At 37.5% G+C, this 16,386-nt stretch overlaps 2 protein-coding genes across 3 annotated transcripts in view; both read left to right on the top strand.

The window, feature by feature from the left end:
- The first annotated feature begins 288 nt into the window (after positions 1 to 288).
- ndufv2 (NADH:ubiquinone oxidoreductase core subunit V2) lies at positions 289 to 14,719 on the top strand. Its single transcript, XM_060870568.1, has 8 exons — positions 289 to 419; positions 1,442 to 1,504; positions 5,353 to 5,415; positions 6,767 to 6,883; positions 8,411 to 8,579; positions 10,138 to 10,247; positions 13,486 to 13,562; positions 14,549 to 14,719. The coding sequence occupies exons 1-8, from the start codon at positions 375 to 377 to the stop codon at positions 14,640 to 14,642; spliced, it is 738 nt and encodes a 245-aa protein (XP_060726551.1). The 5' UTR covers positions 289 to 374; the 3' UTR covers positions 14,643 to 14,719.
- A 1,633-nt stretch (positions 14,720 to 16,352) lies between these two features.
- Positions 16,353 to 16,386, top strand: part of ankrd12 (ankyrin repeat domain 12) — a 34,980-nt gene continuing 34,946 nt past the window's right edge. For both annotated transcript variants that reach the window (XM_060870562.1, XM_060870546.1), the window contains exon 1: positions 16,353 to 16,386. This exon is cut by the window's right edge and continues 598 nt beyond it. The gene's annotated coding sequence lies outside the window, so the exon portion shown is untranslated.

The raw sequence follows: 16,386 nt of genomic DNA, 5'->3' as shown, positions 1-16,386 counted from the left end.
TGCAAGCTTTCTTTTTTCTTTCTATTAATAAATGAATGAATGATGAATGATTGAATGGAGTCATCTAAATGAACAAGAAAGAAAGAAAGAAAGAAAGAAAGAAAGAAAGAAAGAAAGGACGTTGTCCTTCTACATGCACTGAATAAAACATCATTAAAATAAATATCATGCTACATTTAGTACAGAAGCTGATGCTGATATTTCCCTAAAAAAAAATCCTAGGTAGAGAGTGTTATCTGGTATTGATTATCAACCCTGGCTATACAGTTACTGCTCGTTACTAGACCTGCTCAATCGTGCTCGCATCGTTCTCACGTTGATGTCCGCCATTGTGAAATCATAGAGTGACCGGACACCAACAGAGAACCTTTTTAATGATGTTCCTGTCGTCAGCACTCCGGTGTGCGGTGTCTCATGCGGTGAGAAGTTTGTCATGTTAACCCTAACCCCGTGTTTATGTTTTGTGTTGACTTTTAACCTGCATTTAGGAGAGAAAACGTCTGTATGACATCTTACAAGGACAAGCTGAATGTAGCTAGCTAAGTGGCTAAGGTTAGCTAATGTAGCTAACGCTAGCTAAGTGGCTAAGGTTAGCTAATGTTGCTAACGTTAGCATGATTCTTGTATAGATCAATAACTCAAATGTATCACTGCACATTTGTTTAAAATATCATCACGTATGCACACTTTTTATTATCCAACAGACAGAATAAAAAAGTAACGAAGTGATCTAGGTTTATTATTCTTAATTAGGGAAATAGATTGAAAAAATGTAGAAATTGCTAGAAACAACAACAACAACAACCCAGTGTTAGGAAACTTATTATCTGTAGAAATCATGTCAACTGGGAATCTAGTAGTTTAATTAAACACTGGTTTTTATGGGTGCTGCAATAAATAAACAAATATAAGTAAATAAATAAATAAGTATTATTTTGAGTTTTTTGCTTGGGAAATTACTTTGTATTGACCCTAAAAATACTCCTATTGACTCCAAAAAGGTGGAGAAACTTTTAATCTTGCGTTGGGCGAGATGGCAAAATTAATATCAAGGTGTGTCAGTATAACACCAGGACGTATAATGTGGTGTTTATAAACTCGGTCGGTTTTGTAATATCAGGAAACTGTATTGGACACTTAGGGAATGGCTACTGAGATGTGGTAGCTTAGTGGTTAAGGTGTCGGGCTACCAATCGGAAGGTTGTAAGTTCGATTCCCACGTCTACTAGGCTGCCACTGCTGGGCCACTGAGCACGGCCCTTTACCCTCAACTGCTCAGTTGTATAAAAATGAGATAAAATGTAAGTCTCTCTGGATAAGAGTGTCTGCCGAATGCTGGAAATATAAATACTGTACTTTCACTTTGCTTTTTTGTTCTTCTTCTTGTCTGGTAAGATGCAGTCAATCGTCACTGTGTTAATATGTGTGTGATGTTTTTCAGGGCAGGCAGCTTCGAAGCCTCCACGGCTCTGCTGTCCGCGCTGGAGCTGGAGGAATTTTTCAGGTAGGAACTACCGGTTTTCTCCATTGTGAATACGAGGATTCAGACCTACGGAAGCCCTAATAGGCCATGCATTATTCTATTTTATGTGTCTTGTTTTGTCTCAACTTAATTTTCTCAAGATTGTGTTGAGAAAATTCTCAAGAACATGTTGTAGAGGCAGCAAAAGTGCAATAACACAGCATCATGGATAATCCCATTCGCTTTAAATGTGATCAGGGACTCATGTGGTCGACAACTTCCACATAAGTGTCTGACACTTAGGAAGGAAGCTGTGATGTCTGCATCTTTATCATCAAAGACAACAAAGCGGCCCTACTGTTGTTTATGTCGAGATAACGAGAAAATTAAGTCATTATCAATGAAAATGTATAATAATGCATGGCCTCTTAGGACGTCCGTATATATACCAGACTGGTGTATCCATTCTAAAAATAGCTCATGTTTCAAAGATCATTGGCTAGACTGCAAGAGCTTTTGTAGAAATACTTTAGCCGTGTCTCGTGTTCTTTACTGTCTAGTAAGAATGTTCTTTATGTTATGTGTTATGTTATGTGTTATGTTCTTTACTGTCTAGTGTATGAATTTAAGAAGGGTTGCAGCATCACAAATGGAACACTAACGTTATTTGACTAACCGGAAGTATAAGCTGTTTGCCAATGGCTGTCAAATGACATACAGTTCACATAAGGCTACATGCTACAGTAACTTTAGCTGAATCTATTTTTAAAAATAAATCACTTAATGTGTGTAGACTAATTTAAAAGACATTTGTAAAATGTCTTGTCCACTGTAGTGTCTTCAGCCATCTTACATATTATGTATCGTGGTTGTCACACCAAAAGCTTATATAAAACACCCACTTATTTTTAATGCAAACCATTTTACTGTACTCCATTTATCTAATATGCCTTTGTCATAGAACTTGTAGCTTGATCGTTAGTTTGAATGAGCTTAACATGTACACAGAACACGGTATGGCTTAAAGGTTGAAACGAGACCATTGCATGTACAGTATATGTGCTTTGTGAACGTACCATTCTAGATTTCATCTACCTGTACTGTCATAACTCAAGTTCTTACATTACAACCGTAACACACCGTGTCTTCACTCATACTGGGGAACAAAGGGAAATCATAATACTACAGTGTACAAAAACATCCTATACAATTGTTTACTTCCAATATCATGGAAACAGTTTGGGGAAGAACCACATGGCTATGATGGTCACGTGTCCACAAACTTATGGTCATGTAGTGTATGTAGGACTGTAAATGACCTAAAATCTCCAGATGTATTATGTATATTTTATTTTTTTTGCAATTTTAAACTCACCAAATATCACAAAAACGTTTCTTATCGTGATGTGCAATAGATCTAATATATTTACCAGCACATACATTTGGTCTGGATTTACACTCATGGGATAAAATCATGCAGATAGAAGATTCAAGATTTTCAATTCATGTTCATATCAAACAGAACGGGAGGAAACTGTGATCTCAGTGCCTTTGACTCTGGTGCTCTCGTGGCAGACTGGTTCCAGCTGATTGGATAGTTACAGTAACTCAAATAACCACTCTTGGATGTGTTCATTTCCCTTAACCATCACGTGTAAAGTATATAAACAGCCCAGGAGATTATAAGCTTCTGAAACATCTTGCACCATGAGCCATACCACAATCATCGTCATTTTGATTAGCTTTTTTTTTCTCGTGCTGATATTTGATGTGACCAACAACTAAACAAATCTGCTTGATTTGAGTGATTTTGCTGCTATGAGATGATTGGATGTTGGCGAGTATTACCAGGGTTTAATTCTTCTAGTCATCTTTTAATAAGTGAAAGTTGCTGTAAATCTTTAATAGTGTTCGGTGCTTAAAAGATGACGTATATAAGTGATCACGGTATTGCGTTTTGACAAGAGCCAAATTGTGATCAGAGCAAAACAGCATGTCTTGAGGCACGTTCAAGGAAGGACACTAAGGTACCTACACTGGCAACAGAGTCATAGGTACCCAGGGCTTATTAATGCTTGTTGAGGGAGAAGTCTATACCATATGCACTGATCCCACAGAATAGTTACTGTAGCACAAAATGGTTAAAACGTTCATGCTGGCTGTAATAGAATTGTGTCAGCACACACACTGCGTCACAGCTGCAGACTAGTCAAAGTGCCCATGCTGACCCTTGTCCACTGCCAAAAGTAAGTACAATGGCACAAGAGCATCAGATTTGCATGCTGGAGCAGTGGAAGGTTCATCTGATGATGAATCATGTTTTCTTTTCCATCATCAGATTACCAGGTGCATAAGCATCGCTTACCTTGGGGGAGACATGACATCAGAAAGCACTATGGGAAGATGATATAATGGTATAGCTGAGAAGTCTATATGACTGTTGTGTATAGAGGTGTATAGGGGCAGCAGAATATAGAGACAATACTAAACTCAGAGAACGCAGTCACTTAAACAATTCAAGCGTTAAGAGTTATCAGTTTTCTGAACCACAGAAGAAAACCTAATTTGTCCACTTGTACCTCAGACAGCTCTATGAAAACAGCACACTATAGTGAATAAGGAGTAAGTGTGTTCAGACCCAGTGCTGGATCTTGGTACCTGCGATCATATCTGTTGATACTGGCACTGACATAATCCTCTTTCAGTGCTAAACATCTGACCAGGAGCCTGTTTTCTTTTAAACCAATGCTCTTGTGTGTTCAGCATGTTCAAGAGTATGAAAGCATTACTTACTGCTCCCATAGCTTTTCTTTTTTTTTTTTTTGTTTTTGTTGTTGTTGTTCTTTATCAATTATCCGTGAGGACGTTCACCAGGGGGCAGCATCTTGTGATTGAAGTCAGAATGGTTTATTGAGACAAGCACAAGGTTCATGTCTGCTGCTGCTGTGAAAGGCTTCATTTACAATAAAGATAAAATTCAATCATTTTTGAAGTTAATATCCTGCTGGACCCTAAAAGCCAATACCCAGAATTATTATTAATTAATATTAAAAATAATAAAAATATGGCTTTGATTGAATGAATGTGTGTGTGTGCCTCTTTTTTTTTAAAGCAAGGTTTTAATAATGAATTTGTGTTCTTTTTTTTTTTTTTTAAACATTTATTTATAAACTTTTTCAAAGCATTAACAAAAAGTTTGATACACTTTCAGTTATAGCTTTTCCCCCCTTTATAGCCCTTTCCGCCAAAGTAATTAACCATACATTACATAAAGGTTAACATAATAATTATACTAATAATAACAATAAAATAAATAAATAAAATAAAAAATAAACAAATAAATAAAAATATACACAAATACATAGCCAATAATAAAAGTTTCCTGACATGTTCGTGGTCCGTACACAATTATAAAACAAAACTCCAATTGGTGATAATATTTAACATTGATCAGTGAGTGGGAGAGTCTTCATCTTCTCAAAATATGTAATCATGGGTTGCCATGTCTTTATAAAAATTTTGGACAGATCTTTTCATTAAATATTAAGGTGGCAAAAGCAATAACGTTTTTTACTTTATTTGTCAGTAATACTCCGTGTTCTGGTACTCCAAAAATAGCAACTTCAGCACTGGGTTTTATATTCAAACTAAAGGCCTCATTTAATGTTTTGAATATGCATGTCCAATCAAGTCACTCAACTTTTCACAAGCCCAAAACATATGAAAATGGTCTACCTTGTCACCTTTACATCGATCACATAAATCGACAACATTTGGGTAAATTTTTGAAAGTCTATGAATTTGTGTTCTATTGTGACACGTGAATGTGAGTGTTTTTGAAACAATTATTTTCAATTATTTATCTATTTTTGCTTTGTTTTTCTTTCCAGCACAGAGATACACCAGAAAATAATCCCGACACTCCGTTCGAGTTCACGTCCGAGAACCTGAAGGTGAGAGAAGATCTATGACTCTTCCGCTTTAAAATGAAATCACCATGGTTGTACATTCTACCATTTGTTCCTTGTTATCGTAATATTAGTTGCCTAAGAAGTCAGTAATATGATCTCAAAGCAGTCAGTAATATTTGCAGAGCTCTTCGAGAACCCATAATTTGCTCCAGAGAAGATTTCTGTGTCCGTCACCGTGTTGTAAATGAATTTTGGTGAAATTGTGCATAATACAGTAATACCTCGATATACGAGTTTAATTCGTTCCGTGACTTTGCTCGTATCTGAAATTGCTTGTATCTCAAAGCAATTTTCCCCATTTAAATGAATTGAAATCCCATTAATCCGTTCCAGCTCGCAAAATTCCACTCCAGTTGTTTTGTTTGTGTTTTGAATATGAAAAATGTACAGTACCTGTATTTATAAATGACAAATATCGTATAAAAACATACAGTAATAAAAGAGAATGTTAAAAAAATAAACTGTTTTTACTTTACGGAAGATGCGCACGGAGGTTGAGGGAGGAGTAAACAGCCGGAGGAGTTAGGAGGAATTACACTTTCACTTTCGTTCACTTACTCGCTACTGTACACTCTTAATGCTACTTTACACTTAAATGGAACTTAACTAATCTTCACTAAAATTAACGAACTTAACTGAAATTCTCTTAACTGAACTTAATTGCTACAATTTCTGTTTTCTTTACATTCATTTTGCTTAATTTTCTTCATCGCTTTTCTCTTCACTTGTTTTTGCCTTTTTTTGTCACTCTTTCCTCACTAACATCTGCCAGTCGTTTTAATAAAAACCTGTCCGGTCGGCCTATCGGATGCGGTGTAGTCGCACTAGTTAAAATATTTTAACGGATCCAACGCTCAATACGGATCCGAAAATTACAGATCCGCAGATGGTCGGCACCTCACGCAGCACCTTTGCGACTCTCCATAGGAAATGAATGACTTCCTGTTTATCGGCCGTCGTTTGTCGTGTGCAGTGGAAATGCGGCTTTAACCGAGTGAGACACGGGAAGCTGAGGCGGGGAAACAGAGCAAATGTGGTTGTTGGGGATCTTTGCTTCGGCGGCAGCAGCTCGGATGCTCGTATCTCAAAAATGTGCTAGTATCTTAAGGAAAAAATTTGGTCGAATCACAGCTCGTATCTCAAAAAATTCGTATGTCAAAGCACTCGTATCTCGAGGTATCACTGTATATTTAAACTAAAATAATAATAATAAAAAAATTTGAAAAATTCATCATGATTTTACCCAGTTTTCTAATATGTGCTTGCTTATTTGTTTAACTGATCTTACTGGTTTCCTTATTTATTTATTTAATTTCTTTTATTTTGGTGACAGCGTGTTGAAGCCATAATAAAAAACTACCCCGAGGGTCACAAGCAGGCTGCCACCATCCCTGTCCTGGACCTGGCTCAGAGGCAGCATGGCTGGCTCCCCATTTCAGCAATGAACAAGGTAAAAAACACCTGAGAGCTTAAAAAACAACAACACCAAAGTTTGAAGTATTTATTTGAAAACTATCACACATCATCCCATTCCCTTGAAAGCGTTATGAAGGAAAATGTTTACATGGCAAAACTAAAAATACAGAATCTATTTTTATTAAACTTTATATAAAACATATTTTATTAAACTAAAAATACACCTAGTTTTAATAGAAGGCTGCAAATTTCCTTCGGTTTACTCAAATTTATAACCTCACTCATTTCCATCATTTTAGAGAATTTCGAAGAAATTTTTTCACTAGAAATCATCTGATTAATTATTTGTATTAAGAAAACAACTGAGGCTAGTTAAAGGTTGCATTGGGTTAGATTACTCTTTTTTTTTTTTTTTTTCTCCGCTGATGCACGATAAGCTCCGCCTTCATGGTCTACGGAGACCTGTATAATGTCTATAAAATGATTGACAGGAGGTACATCCAAACCCGAACGAGCGTTCCTGACCAGAAGGAGGTTTTCTGTACGTTTTCTCATCCATTTAATATGCTTGCTTTTAGCGTATGGCTTAAACGATTAGTTTGTCACGTTATTATTATACGAGTAAGGAATAAATAAATAACATTCAGACGTCAGTAACCTCAGCTTATCGTCTGTTATTCTCAGTGCTCTGCTTATTTCATTTATCCTGTCAGACTGCTAGAAAATAACAAGACTATCAGGTGGTGAAATGTTGATGGTTTGAACCTGGCCCAATTACAAATATGGGAGAAAGGCTTTTAAATTTTACTCCACATAATTTTCAGACACAAGCCACTGTGTGTTACCCTTTCTATTATCTGTGTGCAGTTTGATCTTATCGTGTAATTAATACAATAAAAACGATATACACTCATGACCACCTCGATTATACAATCATCCTCTCGTCCAATCACTGTGGAAGTAGTGCAATGCAGCAAGCCTTAAAAGAGCTTTGATTAGCGTTCATATCAGTTATGAGAGGCACTTGGATTGAGAGTCTCAGAAACTGCTGCTCTGGGATTTTCACACACAACAATCTATACAGTTTACGCAGATCGGTGCAAGAAAACAACAATAAAAAAAACAACAACATCCAGATTTGCAGGAGGAAATGCCGTGTTGGACGAGACAGTTTGAACGGAAGGTGGTGGTGACTCAAATAACCACTCTTTACTCTTCACTCGCTACCACGATGAGCAGAAAAGCACCTCAGATCATACATGATGAGTAACAGCAGAAGCTCACAGATGGCAAAAAAAAATCTGGTAGCATTCTTTATCTGTATCTGCTGATTTTATATATTGTGCTGCTGCCACGTGATTGGCTGATTAGATAAGTGCAGGAATGACTTGGTGTAAAAATCTCTTTCTAATACAATGGTTAGTGAGTGTATATTTCTGCACATGAAGATATTATATTCCTAAAAACCAGTCCTCAGATCTCTGACCTTGGGTTTTTTTTTTTTTTTTTTTTTTAAAGGAAACTCCCTCAAATGGTTATCTCACTGCGGTATTTTTTCCAGGTAGCCGAGATCTTAGACGTCTCCCCGATGAGAGTGTACGAGGTAGCTACGTTCTACACTATGTTCAACCGGCAGCCAGTGGGAAAGTACCACGTCCAGGTGTGCACCACTACGCCCTGCATGCTGTGCGATTCCGATAGCATCCTACAGGCCATCCAGAATAAACTAGGTAAGCATAGCACGAGTGCTTCATTTTACCCACCTTGATTTACCCAGGCTTGATTAATGTCACTGTAGTTAATGACCTAAGCTTGCCCAGGGTAGGTTGTAGTCTAAGGTCTCAGTAGCAGAGCAAATGCCAAATTTATCACCCGATAAACACAATCATAATGTCACTTATGCACTGAGGAAGTGTCGCAGAATTCGAAACCATGAATCAGATGAATTTTCTGTTCTGTTTCTGTCAAGCAGCTTCAGTGTCTGGATTGTTAGGAGTATTATTAATAGCTTTAATATTATTTAGTCCATATTATTTAGCTTATTTGGACCAAAAACGCCATCTCAACACGCACTCACCCAAAGCCCTCTTCGATTCCTGTGTGGATTTTATATAATTACATACTAACATAGTAGTAGTTAAAAAGAAAAATCCTGTGCATGTAATTTCACCAATTCAACTAGTTTTCCACAATAAAAGCACAAACGTCTGTATTGCAAATTTGGATAAAAAGCTTCAGTGGTATTTTTGGCTGCAACAAAAACAAATTCAAAACAAAAAAGTCTCCAAAATCTTGATTAGACTGTTTCGTTACTATACATGCATTTTTCAGAAAGAGAAGTCCCGTTTATTAGATATTTAGCTATATTTTAACACCGTGTACTTTTACGCACAAGCTACTTGTCCATAATCCCTCTACCTGCTGCACTACACATCTGACTGCCAGTGGAAGGATTTCTACTAGGTGAATTCATTAGCATGCACAGATGACACGTGTGTGAGGAACAGCTGATGAAACATAAGTGTGACAAAAAGCTGTCTCATACAGTATAGCATCTACTAGCACAACATAGTCACAGAGTAAATAGTCATAGAGTAAATTAGGACGCTTTCAGTGCTGAAACGTCGCCCATCAACTCGCTAATTTTTGTCGTGGGTGCAAACAACGTGTGCTACATTATAAACCTTTAGTGCAAGAGGATCATCACCTTCTCATTTTTTCCTGTATCAATGCACTTAACTTCCAGGTTATACATTATTTATTACGTTACTCTAGCTTGTATTTTTTCAGCCTGCTCAGTTATGCTTGCATTGACTCTTTTAATTACTAATAAAATCATTCTTTTTTTCAACCTCTTTATTTAAAACGGGCTGAAAATATTAACGAAGTAATGACTACATGTCTACAAAAAGACGGAAAGAAAAAAAATGGGCCGATTTCCCAATATGAAGCTGCTTTGGATGTGTGTTCAGAAAGCTGGACCTGTTTTAGTCTAGGATCAGATTTCTTTCCAACCTTGAGCGGAGCTATTAAGACCAAACAGAATGAACTTACCTTTAACCGAACATTCACTTTCTGTTCAGTTTAACACGAGATGACTTTTACAACTATACGGTTAAGTTTTTTTTCAAACACGGAAACAAAACGAGCCGTCGTTCGGAGTACATGTAAACTGATACGCACCATTGATAAAAGACAGGCTTCATTACTGCATGTCTGCGGTCTGAGCAGTTTAATTTGATCTGGTTCTTATTTATGAAGCCAATACCACTGTTTTCTCTGTCCTAGGCATCAAGGTTGGGGAGACCACAGCGGACGGGCTGTTCACGCTGATAGAAGTTGAGTGCCTTGGTGCTTGTGTTAATGCCCCAATGGTCCAAATCAATGACAACTATTATGTAAGTACACTTGTTCAGACCTCAGCGTGCTACAGTGCTGAGAATATGCGCAAAATCCTGGCATAACCTAAATATTATAGATAACGGAACTGACATGACTTCGTCCGAGGGCGCTGATGTTTTTTATAAACGCTCACACTTTTACAACGAAGCAGAATAAGCGTCCGTGTCCACAACAGTAGAAGGATGTCCGTTAGCTTTAACTTTAAGCTATATTGCATATAGACATGGCTGTGATGTGTTCATTTGGCAGGTAATCACTTTACAATATTTAGTAAAAAAGCACGGTTTCGATTTTATATAACAGTTAAGCAAGAAATGAACATTGAGTGACATCTCGGATGTCGTGGCCAAATAATTCTTCCGGGAAATAGATACCGAAGAGGCCACAGGTGGGTAGAACTGTGCGTGTTGCCATGGCAACGCCGAGACTCACTGATAGCCTTATAGCTTGCTAGCTTTTTGCTCGTTTGGCCAAGATCGATTTGTACATTCCTGTTAATTTTCTTCTGATGAAATCGGCTTTGCTTCTTCATCTGAGTAGCTTTCTGGTTTTAAGATTTCAAAGGTTATATTCATGAAAATCTTACACTTTGCCGTGTCTGCTGACGCTCCTGTAGAAATGGTTTCACTGCAATTGACTATCATTAAATAGTCTATCGACAAACGTTATATTGACTATAAGCGCACTCGGAACGCCGCTCGTCCAATCAATTTAGTGGCCCGGAAATAACGGTTACTGTGTAATATATAGGAGAAGAAATAACACACCCAAATATCCTCACAAATATTAAAGACCAGGCAGAATAAACAGTAATGAAACAAAACTAAACCCTTCAGTCTGGTGTATAGGAATGTACAGGATAAATCTGCAGGAAATAATTATTTTACTCATTAGGTAATTGTTGATAATGGCTTAACATACGTCTGTTTGGTATAGAATATATTAATATATAATACAATTCAGCAATACAATTTCTGTCCAATGAATGAAAACATTATAAATCATTCTTTCAGAAATAAGGTTCTTTTTTTTCTTCCATAATCTTTTATTCCTATTAATAGGATGAATCAGTCTGCTTGTTACAGAATTTATTTTATTTACTAGATTAGCATTTCATTTGAAATAATAAGTAGTATAGGTACTTCTTTTAGGTTAAACACGTTTGTGTCCAGTCTGAGTTTCACCGTTTTTTTCTTTTTTTCCCGTTAACATTCGCTAACACAGAGACTTCATGTTAAAGCGTAACCGTATAATTGATTTTTTTCCCCATGTATGGCTTATTAGAAAAAAACACAGCATGACACAGAAACAGTCTCAATTCAAAAGACGGTCTTTGTCAGCAACAGATCAACTTTCAGTCTTGTTCAGAAATAGCTCAGGGGAAACCCCTTAACGACTCAAGATAATATATGCAAGACCTGATGTTAACATTAACGCTAGCATCATTATGACGGAGGTTAAAAATACAACGTGTATCACGAACCTCAACAAAAACTATAGCGGAAAGGTTTTTGACAGGGAAAAAAAAAACTACATACATTTTCTCGTGACATCATTTGTCAAACAAACCAATAAAACACCAGCAGGAAAAGCCGGACGTCTGCTTCACGCTGCGCTCGTTCTGCTTCTTCACGTGAACACACGCCTCCTTCTCTCCCTAACAGCTGTTCTCTCAAATAAATCCTGTTTCTAATGGCAAAATATGTCCAACCTTCCCCTCTTTTTATTAGTTTAATTACAGAAAATGGACATCTTCATATGATAGTGATGGTAAAGTACAGCACTTTAAAAGGGCAGTGGTTTGTTATTTATATGTCAGTTTTTTCAGGTTTCGAGGAAAGAATGCAGATTTGTCCTTTTTTCCTAAGCAGCAAAGCAAAGTTTATGCAAAAACAGTCTGCTGTATGATGTGACATCTTTGTGTAAAGAATTTCTATTGAACAAACGCTAACAATGGGTTTTTTAATTCATTTTTATTTTTTATTGCTTATGTTATGGGCAGAGCATAGCTACAGTATTTCATTCCAAGTAGTTTTATTTTTACATTTATTTTACATTTTGCTTTACACTGGAATTGAGGAGATATTCCACAAACTACAAACACCAGCTTTTGTATGATCATCATTATTAATAATAATAAAAAAAAGATGAACTTGTGAACTTGTAGGGTAAATCTCATTCAGAAACTGGGTAAATATAACTGAGCTGATGATAGGCTGTCTCGATGATGATGAAATTAAATGTGACCTTACATGGGTGAACGGAAAGTCAGTCACTTGCTGAGACTAAAATCTGTTCAACAGAATCCACTTCTGTGGTTAATTATCAACTCTGTATCCTGGTTATTGGAAGTTGCCTCATTGGTACGCATAACACAGTCAGAGATGAAAAAGCTCACCAGTTTACCGTTCTCTGACTTGCTCTGGGAGAATTGTCAAAGGATGTCATCTGGGAGGATGTCAAAGGCATACACATATGGTGATGGAAGTGTTTAGATCTTCATTGATAGATAGAAGTCTTAACCCCAACTGGGGGTCCATTTTTTTTATTGTTACAACCCACTATTATTGAAGCTGTTTTATTTATTACTGTCTGTGGAAAGTTGAGGCATAAAAAGCTTTATGGCTTGAATAAATAGCCTAAATAATACTGTACAGATTTAAATAACAAGCGTAATGTTTAGATTGTTGGATTAGGCTCAGAAAATAAATGACTGCTGGATGGAATTTGTTACAGTTAAATTTGGCTCCTCTTGGCTACGTAGAACAACAGATACCTTCAACTGACTAGAATTTCTCTGTATCCGAATTGTTAGAGGAACAAACTTTTCCTTCACCCAGTCATTCCCTATAAGATACCGAAGCTCAAGCTTTGTTAAGAATCAGGCCTGAGATCGAGCAACAGCTGCTTATGTTACACATGTTATGGTCAAAGCTTGTTTTGGCGGTAAAAGAGATAGATAAAAGAGTTTGATGACTACGTGACCAAAAAGTCGTATTCTGTGTTGACTCGCATTTAGTGTCAGACTTTAAGAAAACCAAAGGGGTCAGAATGGGTAATTACTTGTAAAGTGTCCCTTCCACGTAACCGGAAGGACCTTTTTTGGAAATATAGACAGTGACTCACTGAAGCTCACTAGAGTATACCGGCTTGTGTAGAGAAACACGCCTAAACTGAGGGAACGTTAATATATAGCTCTAATGAGTTCTTTTTTTTTTTTTTTTTTTTTTCCAGGAGGATCTGAAGCCTTCAGATATTGAGCATATCATTGATGAACTGAAGGCTGGGAGAGTCCCTACACCTGGGCCAAGGTATGAAGGCCTTTTTTTTTTTTAACTGTTATTGATGAGTAATAACTGTAAAGAGTGCTACTTTTGATTTGTGTAATACTCTGCACCCCAAGGTGAACCAGAGTTAGCGTTATTACTCCGAAAATGATTATTTTCTAGCAGTCATGCAAAAAAGAAATTTGCCAATGATTAAAATCTGTCATTTATAAATTATTGTGCATCCTTTTAATATGAATGCTTAGATTTAATGTTGCCCAAAAAGAAATGCCCAAAATATAAGTCAGTTCCTGTTGTTACTTATGTTTTAGCAGCTAAAAACAATCAATCCTGCACTGGCCTTTCTTAACTTCTCTCTAGATAATAAGCAGCAATAACAAGTCCTCGGCCCTGATGACTTTACCATATAAGAAAACATCCTGACCTTTACAGCACTGTCTCCTTACAGAAACCTTCCGCATAACAATGCCGTGATGTTTTTCTATGTTAAATATCATGTTTATTAGAAGCCTTACATCATGCAGTGTGTCTGTTGTACTGTACATATCCCATAGAATAACTTGTTACTATAGAATTGCTGATGTATTCAAGAGTGTATTAATATAAACCTGTGATTTGAATTATAGCCAGTGCTGCAGTCTAAATGATGTTTAATAAAAAATAATAAAGCCAACACTTTCTGACCAGGTCAGATTTTAAAAACCTCAACAGTTCTGTGGCATAGCAATTGTTATATAACAACACATTACATAAAAACAATCTTACACAAAGCAGCCATTCATCTACTAATTTGTAAATTAATTTGTAAATTTGTCTCTAGTGTATTCATTATCTGTTGCACAGGTACATGCCATTCATAGATATCTGGTTGCCAGACACTATTAAATTGCATGTCTTTAGTCACTGTTAATTATATGATAATAACACTCACACAAAGGGCCATGTGAATTAAGCTGCTCTAAACTGGAGAGCACTGATGAATTATCGATGTTGTTTCATGACATTTGCAGGAATGGCCGTTTCTCGTGCGAGCCCGCTGGAGGACTGACTTCTCTGACCGGACCTCCTCCTGGACCTGGCTTCGGAGTCAGACCTGACTTATAACTCCAAAACGAGTCATCAATTAACTTAACCTGAGTCAAACATCATTCTAAGTGTAAATAAAAACGTTATTCATTGTACACAGTAGCAGTGTGGTCATTTTAAACAGTCTGTCTATTTATTACAACAAGCTGAAGCAGAATTTTATATATATATATATTTTGCCTTTTTAGGACCTTTTCAAGAAAGAAATTCAGCACTGTGTCAATACTCTCACTCACTCACTCATCTTCTACCGCTTATCTCGGGTCACGGGGAGCCTGTGCCTATCTCAGGCGTCATCGGGCATCAAGGCAGGATACACCCTGGATGGAGTGCCAACCCATCGCAGGGCACACACACTCATGCAATCACACACTACGACAATTTTCCAGAGATGCCAATCAACCTACCATGCATGTCTTTGCACCGGGGAGGAAACCCCCGAGGCACGGGGAGAACATGCAAACTCCACACACACAAGGCGGAGGCGGGAATCGAACCCCCAACCCTGGAGGTGTGAGGCGAACGTGCTAACCACTAAGCCAACATTTTCCTGATCTTACTAATTGGTCTGATTACAAGGAAGATTCTTATCTTGGTGAATAAATTCAATCAATATTAAATAGAACGTGGTGTTTAGCCTTTCTCCTTCAAAGATTTCTAGACCTTTTCAAGACTATCGGGTCATAAAACAACATGGAAGGTCTTATGAAAATAACCAAAACAATATCCAGTGCTGTTTTGTCCTCGAAACTGTGAGCAAACATATTTAAAGTCACAGAAAATATTATTCCTGTAATTGTAAATGTTAAACTTTATCGAGATGAGTATGGTTTTTTTAATACCAGGCTTCGGTTCAAGTCGTTTGCTGTGGATATTCATGCCGAGATCCTTTTTTCACTCTCTCTGGATCTGATTGTTTTTGGAAATGAATAAGTCCAGGCCAGTCCTGGAATCTGGAACCCTGGACGATATTCAGACTGATTTTATTTTCCCACAAGCTTCCACCGTACGGTTTTACTTCAAACGTTCAGAAACGCATTCGACCAGAGAAAAGAGAACACCTAAACGCAGCATATTTCCATCCGTGCTGTCTCGAGTCTATGTTTGTTAGAAAACGAGAGAATTTTATGATTTTGCTGGTCTGTAAATGGGTCCATGTGAATTTCGGAGCTTTCCAGAGCTGCTTAAGGAATGTGTACACAATATTTATGGAGTATATATTATGCAGTCCAGAACAAATCAAGCACAAGAGACTAAAGGAACCGGCACGCCTTTGGATCTGACCGTGCAGTCGCTTTAAAGTTGACAGCTCTGCTGGAAAGCTTTGTGTAAACCTGGTTTTCACATCACACGTGACTTTTTTTTTTTTTGGTCACTTATCTGAATTTGTGTCCCAGACACAACAGACACACTGCACGTGCTCATGCAAAGTACAATGTAAAACCACTCAGTCTATGCATAATATAGCCTTGTGCATGCATAACACTGTAATAAAGCAGTTACGTCTTGTCAGCTATTACACTCATTCAGCCGTGCTTTCTGTTTGTCGATGTGTCTAGCCAGCGCCCTTCCCCCCTCGCTCACATTTCTCCCTCGCGATTCGAGCCTGTTCTGCAACATAATGTCCGCCACTACGCATGCGCGAACCATTTCTCCATCATAACGCAAATACCACTGCGCCACACACACACACGCGCGCGCGCGCGCGCTCGACGGACTCCAAAAAAAGCAAAAAAAAAAGAAAAAAGCGACCGCGCGCCCA

This window comes from Tachysurus vachellii, chromosome 1 (genome assembly GCF_030014155.1).
Source record: "Tachysurus vachellii isolate PV-2020 chromosome 1, HZAU_Pvac_v1, whole genome shotgun sequence".
NCBI lineage: Eukaryota > Metazoa > Chordata > Actinopteri > Siluriformes > Bagridae > Tachysurus > Tachysurus vachellii.
Note: the sequence above shows the minus strand (reverse complement) of the source record. Positions and strands in the feature narration are given on the sequence as shown.

Coding starts and splice junctions, on each gene's coding strand:
- ndufv2 (XM_060870568.1), top strand. CDS start 375: ATGATGTTCCTGTCGTCAGCACTCCGGTGTGCGGTGTCTCATGCG. Junction 5,416..6,766: donor TCACGTCCGAGAACCTGAAG/GTGAGAGAAGAT, acceptor TTTTGGTGACAG/CGTGTTGAAGCCATAATAAA. Junction 6,884..8,410: donor CCATTTCAGCAATGAACAAG/GTAAAAAACACC, acceptor TATTTTTTCCAG/GTAGCCGAGATCTTAGACGT.